This window comes from Chiroxiphia lanceolata, chromosome 8, assembly GCF_009829145.1.
Source record: "Chiroxiphia lanceolata isolate bChiLan1 chromosome 8, bChiLan1.pri, whole genome shotgun sequence".
NCBI lineage: Eukaryota > Metazoa > Chordata > Aves > Passeriformes > Pipridae > Chiroxiphia > Chiroxiphia lanceolata.
Window position 1 is genome coordinate 2,922,108 of NC_045644.1, and position 19,158 is coordinate 2,941,265.

At 45.5% G+C, this 19,158-nt stretch overlaps 2 protein-coding genes across 5 annotated transcripts; one reads left to right on the forward strand and one right to left on the reverse strand.

The window, feature by feature from the left end:
* Positions 1–312: 312 nt before the first annotated feature.
* PSTK (phosphoseryl-tRNA kinase) lies at positions 313–4,074 on the forward strand. The gene is made up of 7 exons (XM_032694965.1): positions 313–353; positions 712–1,039; positions 1,350–1,608; positions 2,335–2,533; positions 2,957–3,032; positions 3,152–3,245; positions 3,884–4,074. The coding sequence occupies exons 1-7, from the start codon at positions 313–315 to the stop codon at positions 4,069–4,071; spliced, it is 1,185 nt and encodes a 394-aa protein (XP_032550856.1). The 3' UTR covers positions 4,072–4,074.
* Positions 4,075–4,471: 397 nt separating this feature from the next.
* Positions 4,472–19,152, reverse strand: IKZF5 (IKAROS family zinc finger 5). 4 transcript variants are annotated; one of them, XM_032694282.1, is made up of 6 exons: positions 19,044–19,152; positions 16,082–16,147; positions 15,106–15,200; positions 14,637–14,800; positions 14,186–14,368; positions 4,472–9,805 (listed from the first exon to the last, which is right to left on the reverse strand). In XM_032694282.1, exons 4-6 carry the CDS (start codon positions 14,767–14,769, stop codon positions 8,862–8,864), a joined length of 1,260 nt encoding a protein of 419 aa, XP_032550173.1. In that variant the 5' UTR covers positions 14,770–14,800; positions 15,106–15,200; positions 16,082–16,147; positions 19,044–19,152; the 3' UTR covers positions 4,472–8,861. The 4 variants fall into 4 exon arrangements, with proteins under 4 accessions (XP_032550173.1, XP_032550171.1, XP_032550172.1 ...); XM_032694280.1 differs by lacking the exon at positions 19,044–19,152 and adding an exon at positions 18,770–18,794 and having other exon boundaries at positions 8,560–9,805; XM_032694281.1 differs by lacking the exon at positions 19,044–19,152 and adding an exon at positions 17,457–17,571 and having other exon boundaries at positions 8,560–9,805.
* Positions 19,153–19,158: the final 6 nt, after the last annotated feature.

The following is a 19,158-nucleotide window of genomic DNA, read 5'->3' on the forward strand; positions in this document are numbered from 1 at the left end:
GACACCACCACTGACTTAAAATGGAACGTATGGAGTGACACAGCTTGTCCAAATGGGTCTCCATCCAATGTTTCCATCCGGGAGAGGGATCCAGAAAATCTCAGGAAAAAAGTCTCCATCAAAATGGAGAAGCAGCTGCTGTGCAGAGACCAACTTGCTGGGAAGGACAAAACTGTGGATACAGATCCACCTGTCCAGCAGGGAGTAACGAACGGACTGGCTGCGTTCATGCCAATTTGGGAGTGTGAACTAGGAAAAAGAGTGAAAAAATTATAAAATTGCCTCACCAACAAAATATTTCTAAGCCCTCAGATGGCTGCACCACTGAAGAACTGGACTAAAGAACCCGAATTGTATTGCAGGCAAAAATCTGCACTGGCAAGGAGTGTCTGCCAAAGAAGTGTCCTCTTCCTTAATCCCTCAGGATCTTAAATTGTTATTATAATTAAATAACTTAAACAATTAAGATTTTTATTATGAATTATTCCTATAATTTAGACCTCAATCATCAGGGGCAGCATACTCGGTGGTATCTTTGGTTTATGATCTTAAAAACCACCGCTGAGTACACAGGGAGGACTCAGCCATTTGACGCTCCTAGGGGCCACCAAAGCGAATTACTGAGTTTACTGTGACGCGAGAACGGGGTGAAAAACTGGGTAAAACCAGAATTGTGTGAAAGGGGCCGATTCTGTGGGCTGGGCCTTGTAGCGCCGCGCCCGCCAGAGGGCGCCGCCGTGGCGGCAGCCCGGCGCATGCGCACAGAGCCCCGGCAGGAGCGGGAGCGGAGGCGGCAGCGCTGGCGAGGGAGCAGCAGCAGCAGCGGGGGAGCGGGAGCGGCGGCGGCGCCCGGGTGGGGCTGTGCCTGCTGTGCGGGCTCCCCGCGGCCGGCAAGTCCAGCCTGGCCCGCGCCCTGTGCCGCCGGCTGCGACAGCACCCCGGCTGGGCCTGCGCGCTCCTCCACTACGACGAGCTCATCCCGGACGAGGTCTTCCGCCCGCGCGCGCCGGGGGCGGGTCCGCAGGAGCCGCTCCCATTGGTCAGTGCGTCTGCGTCACTGCCGTGCGACCGCTGTTGCCAGGCAACGGGACGCGTCGGGCTGGGACTGGGACTGGGTGTCGGTCTGGGATTGGGAATGGGCCGGGACCAGGACTAGGGCTGGGGCTGGGACTGGAACCGGGACCGGGAATGAGACCAGGACTTCGTCTGGGACTGGGACTGGGACCCGGACTGAGAATGGCTCTGGGGTCAGGGCCGGGCCCGGGCTGGTTCGGGGCCGCTGCGGGTCCCCCCGCGGCCGGGCGGGAGCTGTGCTGGCTCCGTGATCCCTGCCCTCCCTCCTCCCGCAGGTGCCCGGCTGGAAGCAGAGCCGCCGCGAGCTGCTGCAGTGCCTGGAGGGTCTCCTGCAGGCGCTGCTCACCGGGGCGCCGCTGCCCGGCCCCGCACAGCCGGGGTGGGAGCGGTTCCTGCACTGCTGCCGCCGGGAAGGGCTGCTGGAGGCGGGGCAGGGGGACGGCGGGGCCCCGGCACGGCCGCTCTGCCTCCTCCTGGACGACAACTTCTACTACCAGAGCATGCGGTATGAGGTGTACCAGCTGGCCAGAAAATGTGAGCACTCCTTGTTCCGCGGCTGGAGGGTGCTTGTAGGAAATCCAGGGCACTTCAGCTGCTTTAAGTGCTCTCGTGGAACTTTGGTTATTCTTAATTGCTGGGTTCCTGCAGTACGATAAGGAGCATCTGAACTTTATTACTGTGTTATTAGAAATTGGTAGGACACTTAAAACCCTTCTTAGAGCAGGCTTAGAGCACCTTCCATACATAAGTGGGCTCCAAGAGAGATGGAGAGAGACTTTGGACAAAGCATGGAGTGACAGGCCGAGGGAGAATGGCTTCCCAGTGCCAGAGGGCAGGGTTGGATGGGATATTGGGAAGGAATTCTCCCATGTGAGGGTGGGGAGGCCCTGGCAGAGGTTGCCCAGAGAAGCTGTGGCTGCCCCATCCCTGGAAGTGTCCAAGGTCAGGTTGGATGGGGCTTGGAGCAACCTGGGCTAGTGGAAGGTGTCCCTGCCCATGGCAGGGGTTGGAATGAGATGAGCTTTAAGGTCCCTCCAAACCCAAACCGTTCTGTGTTTCTGTGTATTATCTCAGACATTATTACTTGAGCAGCCTTGAAGGTAAAATTGTTGGTGTTCCTGTCTAGGTTTGTGTTCGCATCAGGCTCAGAACTTGTGTAGAATCCCCTTAGTCATGCAGAGCCTTTCTCCTGTGTGTTGCTCTCAGAAATTGTTACTTGAACTGTTTAAAGATAAAATTGTGTGGTTCTGTTCGTTTTAGATTCCTTGGGCTTCTGCCAGTTGTTTTTAGACTGTCCCCTGGAATGCTGCCTGCAGAGGAATCGCCTCAGGAGTGATCCTGTACCTGAGCAGACAATACATTTAATGGCAAGGAAAATAGAAATGCCAGATCTCAAGAAAAACGCTTGGGAGCAGCACAGCCTCATTCTGAGAAGCTCTGATTGCATCTCAGAGGACAAGTATGCTACTGGATTGATCCTAGAGTTTTCCCTAAGTGCTGTTGTCGTGAGTGGATAGAAGCTCCTTATTGTATCTAAGCAGTGTGTAAAAAATATTCCCAGTGGTGATTTTTGGCAGCCAGTCAGAGACACAGGCTGGTTGTTGGGAGGTCACAGTCACCATCCTTTGCAGAGGTAACCTCAAAACTCACTGCATTCCTACCCTGACATTGAAAATCCATGTAAATTGCCTGAAACATTAAGCCTGGAAATAATTGAGCTGTAACTGTTTTTCATCTCAGATTATTTCACTGATTGCCTCATAAATTTAACTGAAAACTTGCCCTTTTTTTTTTTTTTTCTGTGGTACCATTTCAAAATGGAAGAAAAATGTCAGTGAATCCGTTTGACTGATGTGTTTTACTCTGTTGTTTGTTTTCTTAGTGAGCAGATAATTAACCTGCTGGCCACTGCTCTGGAAAATCCAGTGAGGCCAAACGAGGAGGACACGGAGCAAAAGGTAGCACTGCTTGTCTTCAGGTGGTGACTGAGGTGCTGCTGCTAATGTGTTACTTGTTTCCAAAGTTAGGTAAATTTAAAGTGTTTGCTTGTTTCTCTCTTTCTGCTGGCCCTGGGCAGGACACAGATCGAGCCATCTGTGCAGCCAGTGCTGTCCACCAGGCTGACCAGGCGTGCAGGAGGGTCATCTCTCAGGCCATGAAGGATGCCAGAGGTACATGTTCTGCCTGTCCCACCCATCCTACTCATCCCAGCTGATGGTTGGCAGTGGGAGACTAAACCTGTGGAGTTCCCTTGGGGAGAATTGTTCAGGAATCCTGTCCCAGCCTTCACAGGTCTGGTCACAATTATTTGTGGAACGTGAGTTGAAGTCTATAGGTTTAAAACCCACTATAATATTTATTAACTGTATTAAATACAGCTTTAATAAACCCATTTAGTCCAGACCAGCATTTTAGAGGATTTTAGTTCGTAGGATTTATATGATTAACAACTCTGTGCATGGGTTCAAGGTTCTCTCTGTTGACCAGGGACAGGACCTGAGGAACAGCTGGAGCTGTGCCAGGGGAGGGTTAGGTTGGATATTAGGAAAAGGTTCTTCCCCCAGAGGGTGGTTGGGCACTGAACAGGCTCCCCAGGGCAGTGGGCACAGCACCAGGGCTGACAGAGCTCAAGGAATGTTCGGACAACACTCTCAGGGACAGGGTGGGATTGTTGGGGTGTCTGTGCAGGGCCAGGAGTTGGACTGATGATCCCTGTGGGTCCCTCCCAACTCAGGATATTCTGTGACTCTACAATTCTATGATTTTGTCTTTAAGACAAAGTTAAAAGTTCAACTTTAACTTTCTTTAGACAAAAACGTTCTCCCAAGTGAGATGAAGAGCCTGGCAGAAGAACTCAACAAACTGAAGGCAGAATTTTTGGAAGACTTGAGGCAAGGAAAGACTTTGAAAACCCAAAATTCTGACCCTGCTACGAGCGTAATTTCTTCATTCCACCATGAGGCAACCAATGTAGTCAATAAATATATTTTAAAATAATGACATAGAGAATGTTGGGTGTTTAAATTGCAGTGCTGCTGAGAGATCTCTTCTCTGACTCCTCTCTCCATGGTATGGAAGAGAAACACAGTCTAAACAGACTGGAGATCAAGCCAAGAGCAAACCAGCCTTAAATTTAAATAGAAGAATTTAGCCTGGGAAGAGCACTTGGAAGTCAAGTGTTTCCTGCTTACCATGGGACTGACCTCGACCCACAGCCTCCTTCAGATGAGATTCTGAGGAGCACCTTGGCTGTGACCTGCTCTGCTCTGTCCAGCAGCCCCTGAGCAATCCCAGAGGTGAGTTTATCCTCCTTACCATATCTAGATCCCATTCAGTCCTGAGCAGATCACCAGCTCCACCTGTGGTAGCACATGCAATTAAGAATTAACACGGGACCTAATTAGAAAGTGTTATTTTATTCATATCTTACAAAAGCAAAGCTTCACAACATGAACTACACGTGATAGAGTTATTTCAGAATTAACCTTGTCATCTCAAAAACATTCACTAACATTAAAATTTATTTTACAGCTCTAACAGGTTTCATTTTTGCATAAAATATGTTCTTTACACTGAAATACATATTATTAACAAAGTAGGTACTTTGAAGCACATACACCAAGATTGCTCAATGAAAAATGCTTCAGCAGGAGAGAGATTTCCTGCAGCAGAACATCCATTTGCTGTAGATTTTCAGAGAAGCTTAAAATTAATAGAAAACTTGCCAGTAAAGACTTCTAAGTTACATTCCCTTTGTCAAAAAGAAACAAAAATCAACACCCCCCTCAAACATTCTGGAACAAAACAAACAGCAAGAGATTATTTGGGTAGAAAACACTGCTGGAACATGTCACCCAGCACTGAGTTTTATATTAAAATGCCAACCAACATTTTATGTCAAAATCCTCTTCATCTAAACATGTGTCTGTGAAAAAACAACTATTTTTCCCCATTAGCTGCTTTGCAGTTGGTTTAAGTATTAACTGAGATAATTAAGTTGTTCAAATATTTATTGGAATATTCAGTCTCAGTTAAGTCTGAACTGAGTGCTACAAATAGTGCATGCTGAAATGTCCACAAAGCTATAAAATAATCTCTTACAATAAAAACAAAAACTTCACGAAATTCGTGTTTTGCAACTACAGAACCTAACAGAACCAAGCTATGGAAAAATTCCATTTCCTTCCAAAACTTCCCTGTTAATAAAATGCTAATCACCCACCACCTTATAATATGAGGATTTGTTTTTTAAAAAGAAACAAGTTAGTGCATTGTAGCACATGGAGAACTAGATATGAAAAGTCCCTCTGACTGAGAACTCAATCCCAGAATCCTGGACAAGTATCCCACACTGACAGGGTAAGGCCTGCTTGGGCAAGGGAATCACCAGGGTCAAACTCTCAAACTGCCAGTCTTTAAATTGTAGCCAATAGGATGTACAAATTATGAAAAATAGGCCAATACCCCTTCCAAGGCTCCTCAGTGGAGAAGGGAACAGCAGTGTCAGGGAGTTGTTTGGCACAACAGCATGAGGAGGAAACAAGAAGAATCCTATCCCTGGTGTGACCCTCTGTGAAGGATGCAGGGATCCACCCCAGGGATCTGGGTGCAGAGCCAAGGGACAAACACCAAAGCTGCTGCTGCCCAGGAACCCCTCCAGAGAGGAGTTTGCCCAAGGAAACAGGGAAGTGTTCCTAGCATTGTTCAGCTGTTCCTAGATGTCCAAGCTAATCTTCTTTTCCTTAGGAATTCCAAAGCAGAAACAATGGTATCCTGGCAGCAGCATTAAAATCCTTCCAAACAACAATTTGCAAAGTTTGGGGTTAGATTTTTTTTTTTCCCCACACTGAGTTCTGTTATTAAGAACATATTTTCTCCACAACTGAGGATCCTCTCCTAAACGAGGGCCCTTTTTCCATCAGATCCTGCAGGCTTCCTCTTACTCCCAGTGACCTGACCAGCTTCCTATCCTTAACTTTGTCCAAGGGCATCATGGTTCAGAAGTCATGTTTCTAAATCACCAAACCATGAGCTGTCACACAAAAAAAAGTCTGTAACTGTTTACAGGCACTGCCAACAAAAGCCCTACTGGATTAGAAACCACATCAGTGGGATGGAGGGAGGGAATCCTAAACATTTGTGCACATGGAAGTCAATCTCCCTGCTGATACCAGGAGAGAGAAAGGCTGGAGCCACAAACCAAGGAGAACCTGGCTGTTGTGACTGGTGCCATTCCACACTGTAAGGTGCTCCCTGGAGCACCACCATTCCAGAAGCTTCCTTGGAGCTGCAAGAGCCTTGGAATAGGAGATTGCATTACCTATCAAAAAGGCAAGGAAAACCACTTCTATAAATTACTAATCATAAAGGTCTTCAACAGTTAATTCTCTTATCCTAATACTGTATTTTTAGCCAAATGTACATTTTAGAATCTGCCAGTATGTGATGCAGAGGGAACCACCTTTCCTGTCCTCTTTGAATGGAACAGGCATCTTACAAAACTTGTTCAGGAGCAGTTACTTCCAAGTGGATTCCAGTTCAGTCAGCTTTTAGTCCTTAAAATAAAGGACTCTCCATGCACACAGAATTGCAGTTTTTACTGATAAAATAAATTTTAGAAGTATAAAGCAACAAAGAGGTGTTTTGGAATGATGAAGAGTGTATTGATGAAAAATGGAAATTACATTCTGCTTTACAAATCCACCCAAATGGATTTTGAACCAGACCTGAAACCAATTACTTTTAGGAGTGACAGTGTGTTATTATTGTTCATCTTCACTATGCTGGAACCACTCCAGTGGCAGATTTCTGACCTCATTACTACAAGATTGTGCACAGCCAACAATCCAGTCCCTTCAGCTGGTTACCTAAGCACAGAAAATCAACAGTAGGTAAGTCAGGTAGAGAGAAACATGCCTGGTGTCCAAATTTCTATTTAATTAAAGTCAGAATTACTTCTAAAGCTAAAATTCTCAGACACATGGTTTTTCCTGCATTGACCTTACACTGACATCACTGTGTTTTTCTATTGGCTCCAGGAAGTTTTAGCTCCAGAACAATATAAATTTGCATAAGCCAAACATTTGCTACTCAGATTCCAACCAATTTGCTGACAGGAAAAAGGGAGTACATAAGGGAAGCTTAAATTTTTCTCAAGTAAGACAAACCAAGGTAAAAGTGCACATCTAAATATGGGAAAAGTAACAGTTCTTTTTTTTTAATGTCTCAAACTCCTATCTAGCATATTAAGGGTTATTATTAATTTTGCTCAGATGTTTTATTTAGGTTTAAAGTGCCTGTCCATTACCCTAGGGGCTTCTAAAATAAGATGTACAGTATGAAACAAAATAATCATTTTCAGTTACCATTTGCTACCTAAAATTCCTAAACCCAGCGTAGTTCCTTTGCCTCCTACATGGACAGCTCAGAAAAGCCAGAGGCCCTTCCCCTTATTTCCAGCACACCCAAAAGACATTAAATCTGGGAGAGGGAATAAAAGAGACCTCCAAGTCAGCTGAATTTACAATAAACTAGATCATATAACCCTCAAACATACAGGCAACGTCTCAGCTGTAGCCTGGCCCAACATAAAACTGAACAAAGGAGTTTTAATTTGTAAACCTCTTATTTGTTCCTATTAGCACTCCTGTCAGCAAGACAGAAGTCTAATTGTGCAAATTTTAAATATCTGTACAAATTAGTTTAAGGCAGTTAGAAGTCTCACAGAATATATATTAGTTCTACAAGCTCTTTATTATGTCTGTTGAAAAATTACCTCCTCTGAAGATGATGTAAATTTTGGAAAGTGTAGGTTAAAATAAAGTATCCTGTTTAATTTTTTGTTTGTATGACTCACGAATGACAAGCTTTTAACTCTTTATTCCCAATAACCCATTACCTTCCAGTTTTGTGACGAGTTTCTAAAATAGTTAAATTAGTGTTTGAGCCCTAGAATGAAGAGTGTAGGCTTCTAAACAGAAACTTATTATAAACCTTCATTGGATTAAAGCAACTTTTACATCAAATTGAATTTGCATGTGGAAGTTGCTTCTGTTTGCTTTTCAGGTTTAGAGTAGCCAAGTTTTTAAGGATAAGTATGTCTCCAAAGTAGCCATATCAAATCACAGAGTGGTTTGGGTTGGAAGGGACCTTAAAGATGATTTAATTCCAACCCCCTTGCCATGGGCAGGGACACCTTCCACTAGCCCAGGTTGCTCCAAGCCCCATCCAACCTGGCTTTGGACACTTCCAGGGATGGGGCAGCCACAGCTTCTCTGGGCAACCTGTGCCAGGGCCTCCCCACCCTCACAGGGAACAATTTCTTTCTAATATCCAGTCTAACCCTGTCCTCTGGCAGTCCTTGTCCTGTCACTACTTGATATGCCACTGCATTAACCTTTCATATTTTATGGATAATGTGGCTTGTCCAGCCTAGTAAATACCCTGGTAGTGACATCCTATGGTTCAGGACACACGCTCTGCTTCTCCATTTGCAGAATGTTTATTGGGATTAAGTGCAAGCAACTTAAATTTAGCAACCACAGCATGTAAATGCATTCCAATCCTGACAGCACTCTTGGCTTTCTTTGAAAGGCTACGTATAAAATAACAACCAAATCCTACACGAAATTTCCCTGGCAAGTTTTACAACAACACGGAAATAAATGTGCCTCCTTTGTCGAATTGACTAGTGTGAATATTCCATATGGGAATGTGCAAGCTTTCCATCAGCAAGTATGAAAAATAGACTGTAATATGTTAAAAAACTAAACCAAAGCATGTCTCAGTCAATGTTGATTATGTTGGCCTCTTGCAAAGTGGCAAGCGAAGTCGTACTTGTTTTTACACTTACACCCACAGATGTTGCACTGGAAAGGATTTTCAAATCCATGACATCCCATGTGAATTGTATAAAGGATATTGTCTGCAAAGTACATGTCACAGTGTGGGCAGTGATGCAGAAGCTGAGGGTCCTGGACTGGGAGGGTTGGAGCTGGAGTACTTGGCTGGCTGTTACTTATACTGGGAGTACTGGTGTGGGCACTGCGATCGCTGCTGGGCCCGGCCACAGGACTATAGTTCCTCTGATTTTGTGGAGGCCGAGGATCTGGGCTGGTTGGAGATGAGTTTTGAGGAATATTTGCTGACACAGCTGAAACTACTGCAGGTGCAGCAGGCTGCTGGATCATGAAAGGCTTTTCATCCTGACAGGAAACGACGTCAGGAGAGGCTGGATTTTGGTTTTCAGGTGGCAAGCTGGACAACTGTCCAGCCAACGTGGAGAGCTGGTTTAAAGGATTATCCACCATGAGGTCTTGTGGATCTCTTGGCAACCCTCCGCTCTGAGCCGTTTTTGCCATGCCCTCATACGCTTCAGTCTGGATATTTGGGATTTCGTGGGTGAAGTCATTAAGGTAGTCTGGTTTCTGCACCACCATGGAAGGTGGGCTCAAATTAATTAATGCTCTTCTGCTGTACCCCAAATTGCTGGTCTTCTTCTGCAAAACCCCCCACATCTTCTTGCTGCTCAGGGAAGACCTCGTACCCTTGATGGGCACCATCTTGTGTTTGCGCCGCCGGTGGTGGGACAAGTTGCTCCTGTCGCTGCAGCGGAAGGAGCACAGTTCACACTTGTAGGGCTTCTCCCCGGTGTGGGATCGCATGTGGGCCTCCAGGTGACGCTCATAGGCCGAGGCAAAGGGACACAGATGGCACCTGTGTGGCTTCTCACCTGGAAAATTAGAACAGATCACGCTAAAGCACCTCGGAGCACTCGGAAAAGGCTTTTTGTGGGACACGGAGCAGCTCACTGTGAGCTGCTGATCAAACTCCAGAGTCACTGCCAGTCCTGAGCTCAGCTGAGTATCCAGTGGAAGAACAAAGAACATTGGGACATCTCTGCCTCACCCAAGTGATAATTAGCACAGGGAAAAAAAGTGAGTGGAATTAGCACAATAAACAAGCTGCCTTGGAATTGCCCCAGGGATGCCAAGCGCTGAACGCGGTGATGTTCGTGTGGTGCCCTGGACTGGATCCAAACTCTCCTTCACCTATGGGGCTACAGGAATGTCTGTGCCACCAAAATGAATCACTCTTCATAATAACTGAGCTTAAACACTGAGGGAGGATGTCTTTCTAGTATTCTCCAAACATCCTGGAACTACTATGTAAAAAACCCATGCACACACATGCACCCACCAAAAACTTGAGTTTTGAGAAAGGATCCTGTGGCTAAAGAGTTATTAAATAAAACAAAAGCCAGGTACTCCCTGGAGAGTTGTGTGTTCTCCCAGACATGGGAGGTGGTCAGGTATTCTCCTTTTACACAGGTAGAACTGTGATCTTCTATTAAATGACATAGATAGTCCATTAGCATTTTAAAAATACAGAAAACTTTCAAACATCATTACAGGCCATTTGTAACACAATGCTTTGGGACTTTTGATTGTCCTCTGATACACTGATCTTCTAGGAGTTTTTAGATCCAGGTCTGCAATGTCAGAAATGCCTAAAGGATTTGATGCCTGTTCAGGTGCTGAAATGAATGATCATCTTATCCTTCCTAGCTAGAATTCCAGGTTAATTGCTAAATCACTGTTGTGCAACTGATTCTCTTGCCACATAGCATGAAAAACTCAAAAAAAATGTGAGTGGGTTCCTTCTCTTTTCTTTGAGGCATTTTCTACTATTTTAAATGCAGGCTGTTTTGTGTATTTCAAAATCCATCCAGAACAACTGTAAAAGCCAGAGATCTGAATGCAGGAGGGCCCCTCTTACAGCACAAGCCCTGTACAGGCCCTGTAAGATGGCATGTGGCAGATACAGAAACCCCTTGCCATAGGGAGCATCCCACAGCTTGGAATCACAACCTGGGACACCAAATAGATTATTTTTCCTCCTACCTCACTGGCTCTTCAAGATTGACAGGAATTTTTGTACTACCTCTGAGTACCCTCTTTGCACCAACGAAACCATGACTTCTCCATGGGCATATCCAGGGATTCACATGTGTGTAAAGATTTGGTACAACGATGTGAGAAGACTGACAGACTCCCTGCATTCACACAGAACTTGCCATTCTGAATGGTCTTATTTCATTCTGAACTGGTTACTCAGAGATAAGGATTTGCATCACGTGTTGCACATCTGTAACACACCACAGCTGCTGAACTCCTCATTATCCTGCTGTCAGGCTCTGCAGGAAGCCAATCCTGCAGTAGGTTGCACTTAATAATGGTTGTATGATCATGCCTGGGACATAATTACTTTGGCACTGTTTACTTACAGTGCTCTGAGGCTACTGGTCACCTACCACTTCCCTATTTTAATTCTAATGCTGATTCATCACTCTGAGCCCTCACAGTGCATGCAATCCATCTCCTGGCCCTTTGCCATGCTTCCAAGCAAAACAACACTCAGGTCTTGGATTTCCTTTCCCTTGAGTAAAAAAACAAGCCAACAAAACAACCCCCAGGAAAACCAAATCGAAAATTACCCTTTTCTTGTTCTGGAGTCCCCTGTCTCTGTACCAAGAAAGAAACTGGAGCTTTCTGAAGAGCCACTAAGGTTATGGCAAAGTGCTGTTGCCATCAGGACATCTAGTGCTGAATTAAAATTAAGGATGGAAATGTACTGTAACAAGGCAAAGGGGAAACTTCTACAGAGAAAAAGAAGCAGCCTGAGATCCTTGTCTACATTCTAAAACTGAACAGGTTGGTGCAGAGAAGTGAACTGTTACTGTTGTCAGTCACTGGTATCTCATTATCAGGCATGTCTGAACCAGAAATTTGGCTGTTCCCTGTGTGAAGGTGTGTCCAAACTGCCAGAGCTCTTTGATGGACAGGAGAGTGACCTCCCTGCATCCCCCTCTCACTACAACCACGAGACACAACTCAAAACGTTAGTCAAGGCCCAAACCCAAAGCATTATGTTTGCCCCAGCACCCAAATTCGTGTAACTCATGGAATGTTTGCTTCTGACTAATGACTGTTGGGCTAAGAGATTTTTGAGGATGTTTCTCAGCATCCCAATTCCTGGTTGGAATCTTTCTTGCTTTCATATACATCATGCTGCAACTATGATGAAACGGTCACAAGCTCCCACAGCAACTGTTCAGCCACCTCAAGCCATTTACTTGAAGGGCTCTCCTCCCTAAAGCAGCACAGGACAAGAAAGCCTTCTGAAAGCACAAGAGAGAACTGTTAACCTCAGATCTGAGAGTATGAAAAGGTAGGCAACTCCCTAGAGTAAGAGAAGGAATGCTGACACTACACCAATACCCACATTTTGATACTTAAAGAAGGGAGATTTGACTTTTTTGCTCTCTAGTATTGATAAAATTTATGACATTTGATATTAAGTAAATCATTCATTCTGTTTGAGAAACCCCATACACACCATGAAAACCATCCCAAGAACTAGCAAGCACACAATTCCAACATTTTCTAGGAGCAATTTATGCCTCCCACCAGCTCTAGCAGTCCATCTGCTCATGCTGACACCTGGCCAGCAGGAACTGTGGGCTTGGGGAGCCAAGTTTTCAGATGGCAACAGCTTCTTGCTACTGAAAAGATGTGACATTTTAAATTTGATGTTACCTCTGCATATTTTAAGTGCTCTTTAAAAATGAGCTCTGTGAGTCTGCAGTACAGTTTTTCCCACTCCATGGCCCTCATTTCACAAGCTCAGCATTAGCACTGCACAGAGTAAAGCTGATAAAAGTATCCCTTGTTGTCCACATCCCATGTGAGGCAAATGGTAGGTGAAGCTGCACCTGCTTTATGAAAAACTAGACCAAACAAACAGCTCCAAAGCCCATTGCTGCTTTGCAGCTCTGCAGCAAGACAGAGTTTTAAGGCTGTTGCAAAGGCAGGTACACAAGCCAAGGTACCTTATCCACTACTGGAACTCCTCAGAATTTCCACTGGGAATCTGAAAACAACAACAGCTACACACAGAGGTAGCTCATGGTAGTACAAGAGGAGAATTTACCAGGTCCTTAGAGTCTGAACCACAGAACTCTTTGATTTCTAGTTGTTGCCATTTCCTATCTGACTGTGCCGTGTCAAAACAAGCCAACACTGCAGGACCAGCACCAAGGAGCACTGAATTCCCCAAAATCCACCCTGGGCTGGATGCTTCCATCCCAGGATGGATTTTTTGTGTGGAATATGTGATGAACATCGTGTGAAAGCAATGGTTCCCAGCAAAGTGAGAATGTGACTAGAGTACCTGAAGAGAGAGAAATTATATTCCAGTTACAATGTGTTTACTTCAAGGTGAGTCCTGAACTATCCAAGACCACTGAAGGGAGACACTTGGAAGTTTTGGAACAGTCCATACCAGACTGGAAACCTATGAAAACTTTCATTCTTTGCAGAAGACAATTTTTTTTTTCTTACTGCTCTAGTTACCAGCCCTAAAGTCTTCTGTGTCAGTGTAATACACTCAGCAGACTTCACAAGCACCTTTCATGTGTTTCCTCTCACATGCCAAGAAGCTGGACCTGACTTCAGGAACAGTTTAGGATATTCCACACTTTACTGAGAGTTTTGCTTTTCAGCTTTATACACCCAACAGTGGCAAATGCTCTTAAAAAAGCCACAATTGATTTTTTTTTTCTTTCCACTACTGTTACCAATCAACTTGATCATATGCCCTCATTTTTGAATATTCTACCAATAAGAAAACTTCACTCTTACCCTATGCTTTGTACTTTCACATCTAGAATGTTGTGGAGAACAGGAATATTTTCATAGCTAAACAACAGAGGAAGAAAAGGCCCTATAAATCTCCAGGTAGCAACATGTACATTTTGTCACTTTTCCGATTAACACAGAAAAACTAATAGTTAATTTTAGAGCCCTTCAATTTACACTGAAGTTTTCATGCTGAGCTTTACTCCCATAGAGTTACTTACAATAAATGTCAGTAGGAATTTGCATAGTTTAAATACATGGCACAGCTTTAAAACACAGTTATAAAAATACCAATCCAAACCTCAGTTCTAATTGTTAAGAACTATCAGGCTTCTTGAATACTCAACACACAAATCACAATGTTGAGTTAATACCCCAAGCCCCACAGCCAAGCCCAGCAGAACATTCCACACCTGTGTGAATCCTGATGTGTTCTATGAGCCGAGCTGTTCCTTTGCTGGCATAGTTGCAGTATCGACACTTCAACTTCCCATCAAACGTCCTTTCAAACCCATCCACCAACATTCCTGAGTTTTCATCCAGTGAAACTTCCACAGAGGGATGGTCCAGACCGTTCTGATCACCTTCTGTCCCAGCTGTGAGCAACACAACAAAGATTTTAATTAAGAATCTGTAGGACACTGTCACTCTGTCAGAATAGGCCAAATACCTTCTGCTTCTCTATGCCTTTGGTCTTTAAATATACAGAACCATAAAACAAAGGCATATACACATCTTTTGTGATGTCAAAATGACTATCAGAAATGCTTCCATACAACTGCAGCACCTGCAGAATTACCTGGACTGAAAACAGTGCAGTCACTGTCAAAAGAAGTCAAATTTATGGCACTGAAATGAGCTCACCTCCCTGGAGAGTCTCCACTTCCTTGTCGCCAGTAACTGATCCAGAAATCATATTGACGTGGTGAGTCTGCTGGGTAAGATATTCCTGAAAATCTTTTACAAAGTCCAATGGCTCTGCCTTCTTTTCCCCCATATTGGCTCTTCACATTTACAGCCTCTTGTGCCTAGAAGAGAAAATGCTTTCAGAACACAAAGTGTCACCGAATTTGAATGCATTCATAAAAACAAGTTTGGGTTTTGGTTTGGTTTTTAGCTGAAGGACTACTTTCATCACACAGCATGACTCAATGCACAGATTGACAACCACAAGAATGTTATTTTTAGAGTTTTTAACTCATTAAAGATCACCAAATACAATTTATGGGGAAATGGTTTTTGGCAACAGTAACATAATAACCATAACAAATTAGATAAAATGATGTAATAATCAAACTCAACCTGCCTTTTTTTTTTTTTAAATGGATCATACCTGAATTTCACTTCCCTGCTAAGTAGCAAACATGCTCCAAAATGTACTCCCAACACACCAGATAAAAAGCACAGAGCACAGCTTCTCCACTTTACCTGGAAGAAGAGAAAGGAAATGCAAGTCCCTTATTCTTCCCAAATCCTATGAGCTGTAAGAAAGGAACTTGAAAAAATATTTATGTTTTGAAAGACAGGCTCTAGCACTCCACTGCTCTAAGCTTTATTAAAATAATTACACATCCAGCAAAAACTTTGCACAGGCTGCATCCCTTCCTTCTTGTGTCTCACAGAAGGACACTTCTGTCTCAAACTGTTTCTCTGATGAACATCTGGCTCCAAAAAATCTCAGAGCTGGGTCAGTCAGTTATGGCAGCTGCTGGGAAACCAACTGAATGTTGGGGAGTAGCAAAGATGGAAAGAAGCCTTAAAAAAAAAAAAAGGCACTATTTCACAGTTCTCCCAAAATTTTAATTTTCTATCCTGAGTAAAAGTCTTAATCCATTTCGTCATTTTGTATTGAAATAAAAATATTCACCAGAAGTCAGTGGTCAGACTCTTTTGGGGGACTCTAAGTAACAAACCTCTATAAAGTCTCAATTCACAATGAATTTGGGAAGACAGAATTTGGGATTCAGTGGGAAAGAGGACAACGAGTCTGTCACATCATTATTCCTGCAGATTACGGTCAGAAATAATTTACAATGCTACAATTTCAATAAGAATATCCTCGATTTTTTTTTTAATAGCTACTAAACAAAGCATTAGGTGACCAAGAGAAACTCACACTCTGAGTTCAAGACCACATTTAAACATCTTCTCCTGTATTTGCAAAGCCACTCACAAGTGTTTGTTCATTTTTGGCATCCAGATGAGTATGTTCTTTCACATCATATACCAAACTATTCCATGCCATACTGGCATTTGTTATCACCATTAACTTAGTCTGGAACACATCTTTATGTATCAATTTTGCCTACCTTCTTTCAGGTGTCACCAGCCCCGTGTAGGCCTAAGTTAATTTGCATTCCATTTGTTGCTGTCTCCTGCAAAAAAACCCCAAAGACATCAGGATATAAATTAAAGATAGGGAAGAGAAAACCAGGACAATGTAATGTAGGGTCCTGACCAGGCCAAATTTCCACTAATTATAGTAATAAGAAATAACAATTTAAAATTAAATCAATTCTAAACAGTGAATGACAGAATGGTTTGGGTTAGAAGGGGACCTTCAAGACCATCCAGTTCCACCCCCTGCTGTGAGCAGGGACATTTTCCACTAGCCCAGGTTGCTCCAAGCCCTGTCCAACCTTGCCTTGGACACTTCCAGGGATCCAGGGGCAGCCACAGCTTCTCTGGGCAACCTGGGCCAGGGCCTCCCCACCCTCACAGCCAAGAATTCCTTACTAATATCCCATCTAACCCTGCCCTGTGGCAGTGGGAAGCCATTCCCCCTTGTCCTGTCCCTCCAGGCCCTTGTCCAAAGTCCCTCTCTGGCCTCCTTGGAGCCCCTTCAGGCACTGGAAAGGACAATTAGAACATCCCAAAGCCTTCTCTTCTCCAGGCTGAGCAATCCCATTTCTCTCAGCCTTAACTGATTGGATTAACTGCTTTTATAATCATATTTAATTCTGAAAGGAAATTACACAAAAGTTCATAAACAGCTTGGGGGAAAGACATTATTGTGGTGATCAACTGCATAAAACTTCCTCTCTCTGCCTTGTTGATTAAACATGAAAACACTCATCCTCATCCTTTTTTTCACAGCAGTGGAGGGAAGTCACCACAATTTCAGCACCACCCCAAACCTCCCATTATATGCTCAAAAGATCTGTGATTTTATGTGGTATTTTTTACAGCTCCATAGCCAGCAGCATTTCTCCTCAGGGGACAATGATGCACATCTGATTCTCGCTATGTCACTCCTGCAAAGCATTAAATGTAACTCTAATGATCAGAAACTGAGCAGCCCAGCTCGTGTTTCACGCAGGAGGGATGGGCTGATCACACCGGGTGTTACTCGAGCTCTGCTTACACAGCTACACCTCCTCCAGCTTTACACAATGAGTAGAACACTGGCTACTCATTCCCTACACAGGCACAGCTGCTGGACTGAACAGTGGTCACAGCACTGAGGTGGGCTAAGGGTATTGTCAAAGAAGAATGTGCCAGGATGAAATATTCTGCCTAAATAATACTTCTAAAGAAAACAGTTGATAGTATTTTCTTACTAGAGTAAAACAAGTAGTTTCACACACAGTCAGAATTAATCCTGCAGCAATTGTAAGAGAATAAAATGAGGACATGGATGCAATAAGAGAATAAAATGGCTATGAGCACGTGTATGCATCCCACCTCCTTTTAAGGAATCCAGGAGAAAAAAAGGGGAGATCTCGCTGTTTCATCTTTTCCAGGGCAAATAACTTAAAGCCGGAAGGATCCCAAACTCTATCCAAGCCTTTTCTGCACCTCCTCAAGGAGTTCTGACCCTGGGAAGGGGGAGTGAGAGACATGGAGCTCCTGAAGTGGGTACAACACAGGACAACAAGGATGACTGGGGGCGTCTCCGTAACGAGGAAAGGCTGAGGGAGCTGGGGCTGTTCAGCCTCCAGAGGAGACACTGAGAGGGGCCCTCAGCCATGTCTGTCACTGTCTGCAGGGAGGGGGCAGAGGAGGGAGCAGGCTCTGCTTGGGGAGCTCAGCGATGGCACAAGGGGAACGGGCAGGAACTGATGCCCAGCAAGTTCCACCTGGACATGAGGAAGAACTTCTTCCCTGTGCAGTGACTGAGCACTGAAACAGAGACCAGAGAGGGTATGGAGTCTCCCTCATAGGAGATATTCCAGAACCATCTGGACACAATCCTGTGCCATGTGCTCTGGGATGACCCTGCTGGAGCAGGGAGGTGGGACCAGATGACTCACTGTGGTCCTCTACCACAGAATCACAGAATTATAGAATATGCTGAGTTGGAGGGACCCACAAGGATCACCCAACCCTTAGCCCTGCACAGGCCCATCCCCACGAGTCACACCACGTGCCCTAGAACATCATCCAAACACTCCCTGAGTTCTATAACCTTGGTGTTGTGCCCACTGCCCTGAGGAGCCTGTTCAGTGCCCAACCACCCTCTGAGGGAAGAACCTTTTTCTACCATCCAACCTAAACACCCCTGATGCAAGTCCAGGCCATTCCCTGGGGGGAATGGTCCCTGGTCCCCATAGAGTAGAGCTCAGTGCTTGCCCCTCCCCAGGAAGTTGTAAGTGCAGTGAGGTCTCCCCTCAGTCTCCTCCAGCTGAACAGACCAAGTACCCTCAGTGTCCTCACATGGCTTCCCCTCAAAGCCCTTCACCATCTTCGTGGTCTCTTTTGGACACTCTCTAATAGCTCAACATATTCCCTACATTGTGTCCCCCCAAACTGCCCCAGTATTCCAGGTGAGGCCACCCCAGGTAAGAGCAGAGCAGGACAATCCCCTCCCTGGCCCGGCCAGCGATGCTGTCTGTCTCTAATGCCCCCCAGGACAGGGCTGGCCCTCCTGGCTGCTAGGGCACTGCTGACTCATGGCCAACTGGCCACCGACCAGGACCCCCAGGGCCCTTTCCCGGCAGTGCTTTAGTGCTTTCCAGCACCTCACTCCCTGGGTTATACACACAGCCACGGCTAACCAGTGCCAGGAGCAGAATCCGGCACTTACCCTTGTTAAAGTCCCAGCCTGGCAGTTTCTGTGACTCTGTGGTTTCTGTGACTGTGTCCCCCGCCCTCACACCAGGGCAGCAGCCACGGGGCTGCGCCGCTGACCCGGCCCCGCTCCCGGCGGGGCAGCGGGGCCCTCCCCGAGCGCTGTGCTCCCGCCCCCCGCCGCCCGGCGCCCTCCCGGCACAGGGAGGAGGCGAGGCAGAGGACAGGAGAGACGAGGGAAGCCCAGGACCGGTCACTCACCACGGCCGCCCCGCGTCGCTCCCGCCTCCCGCCGCCGCCATGTTTGTTGTGCCTCCCCCGGCCCGGCCCGGCCTGGCCAGGCCCCGCCCACCGCCGCTCTCGCGAGACCCGCGCG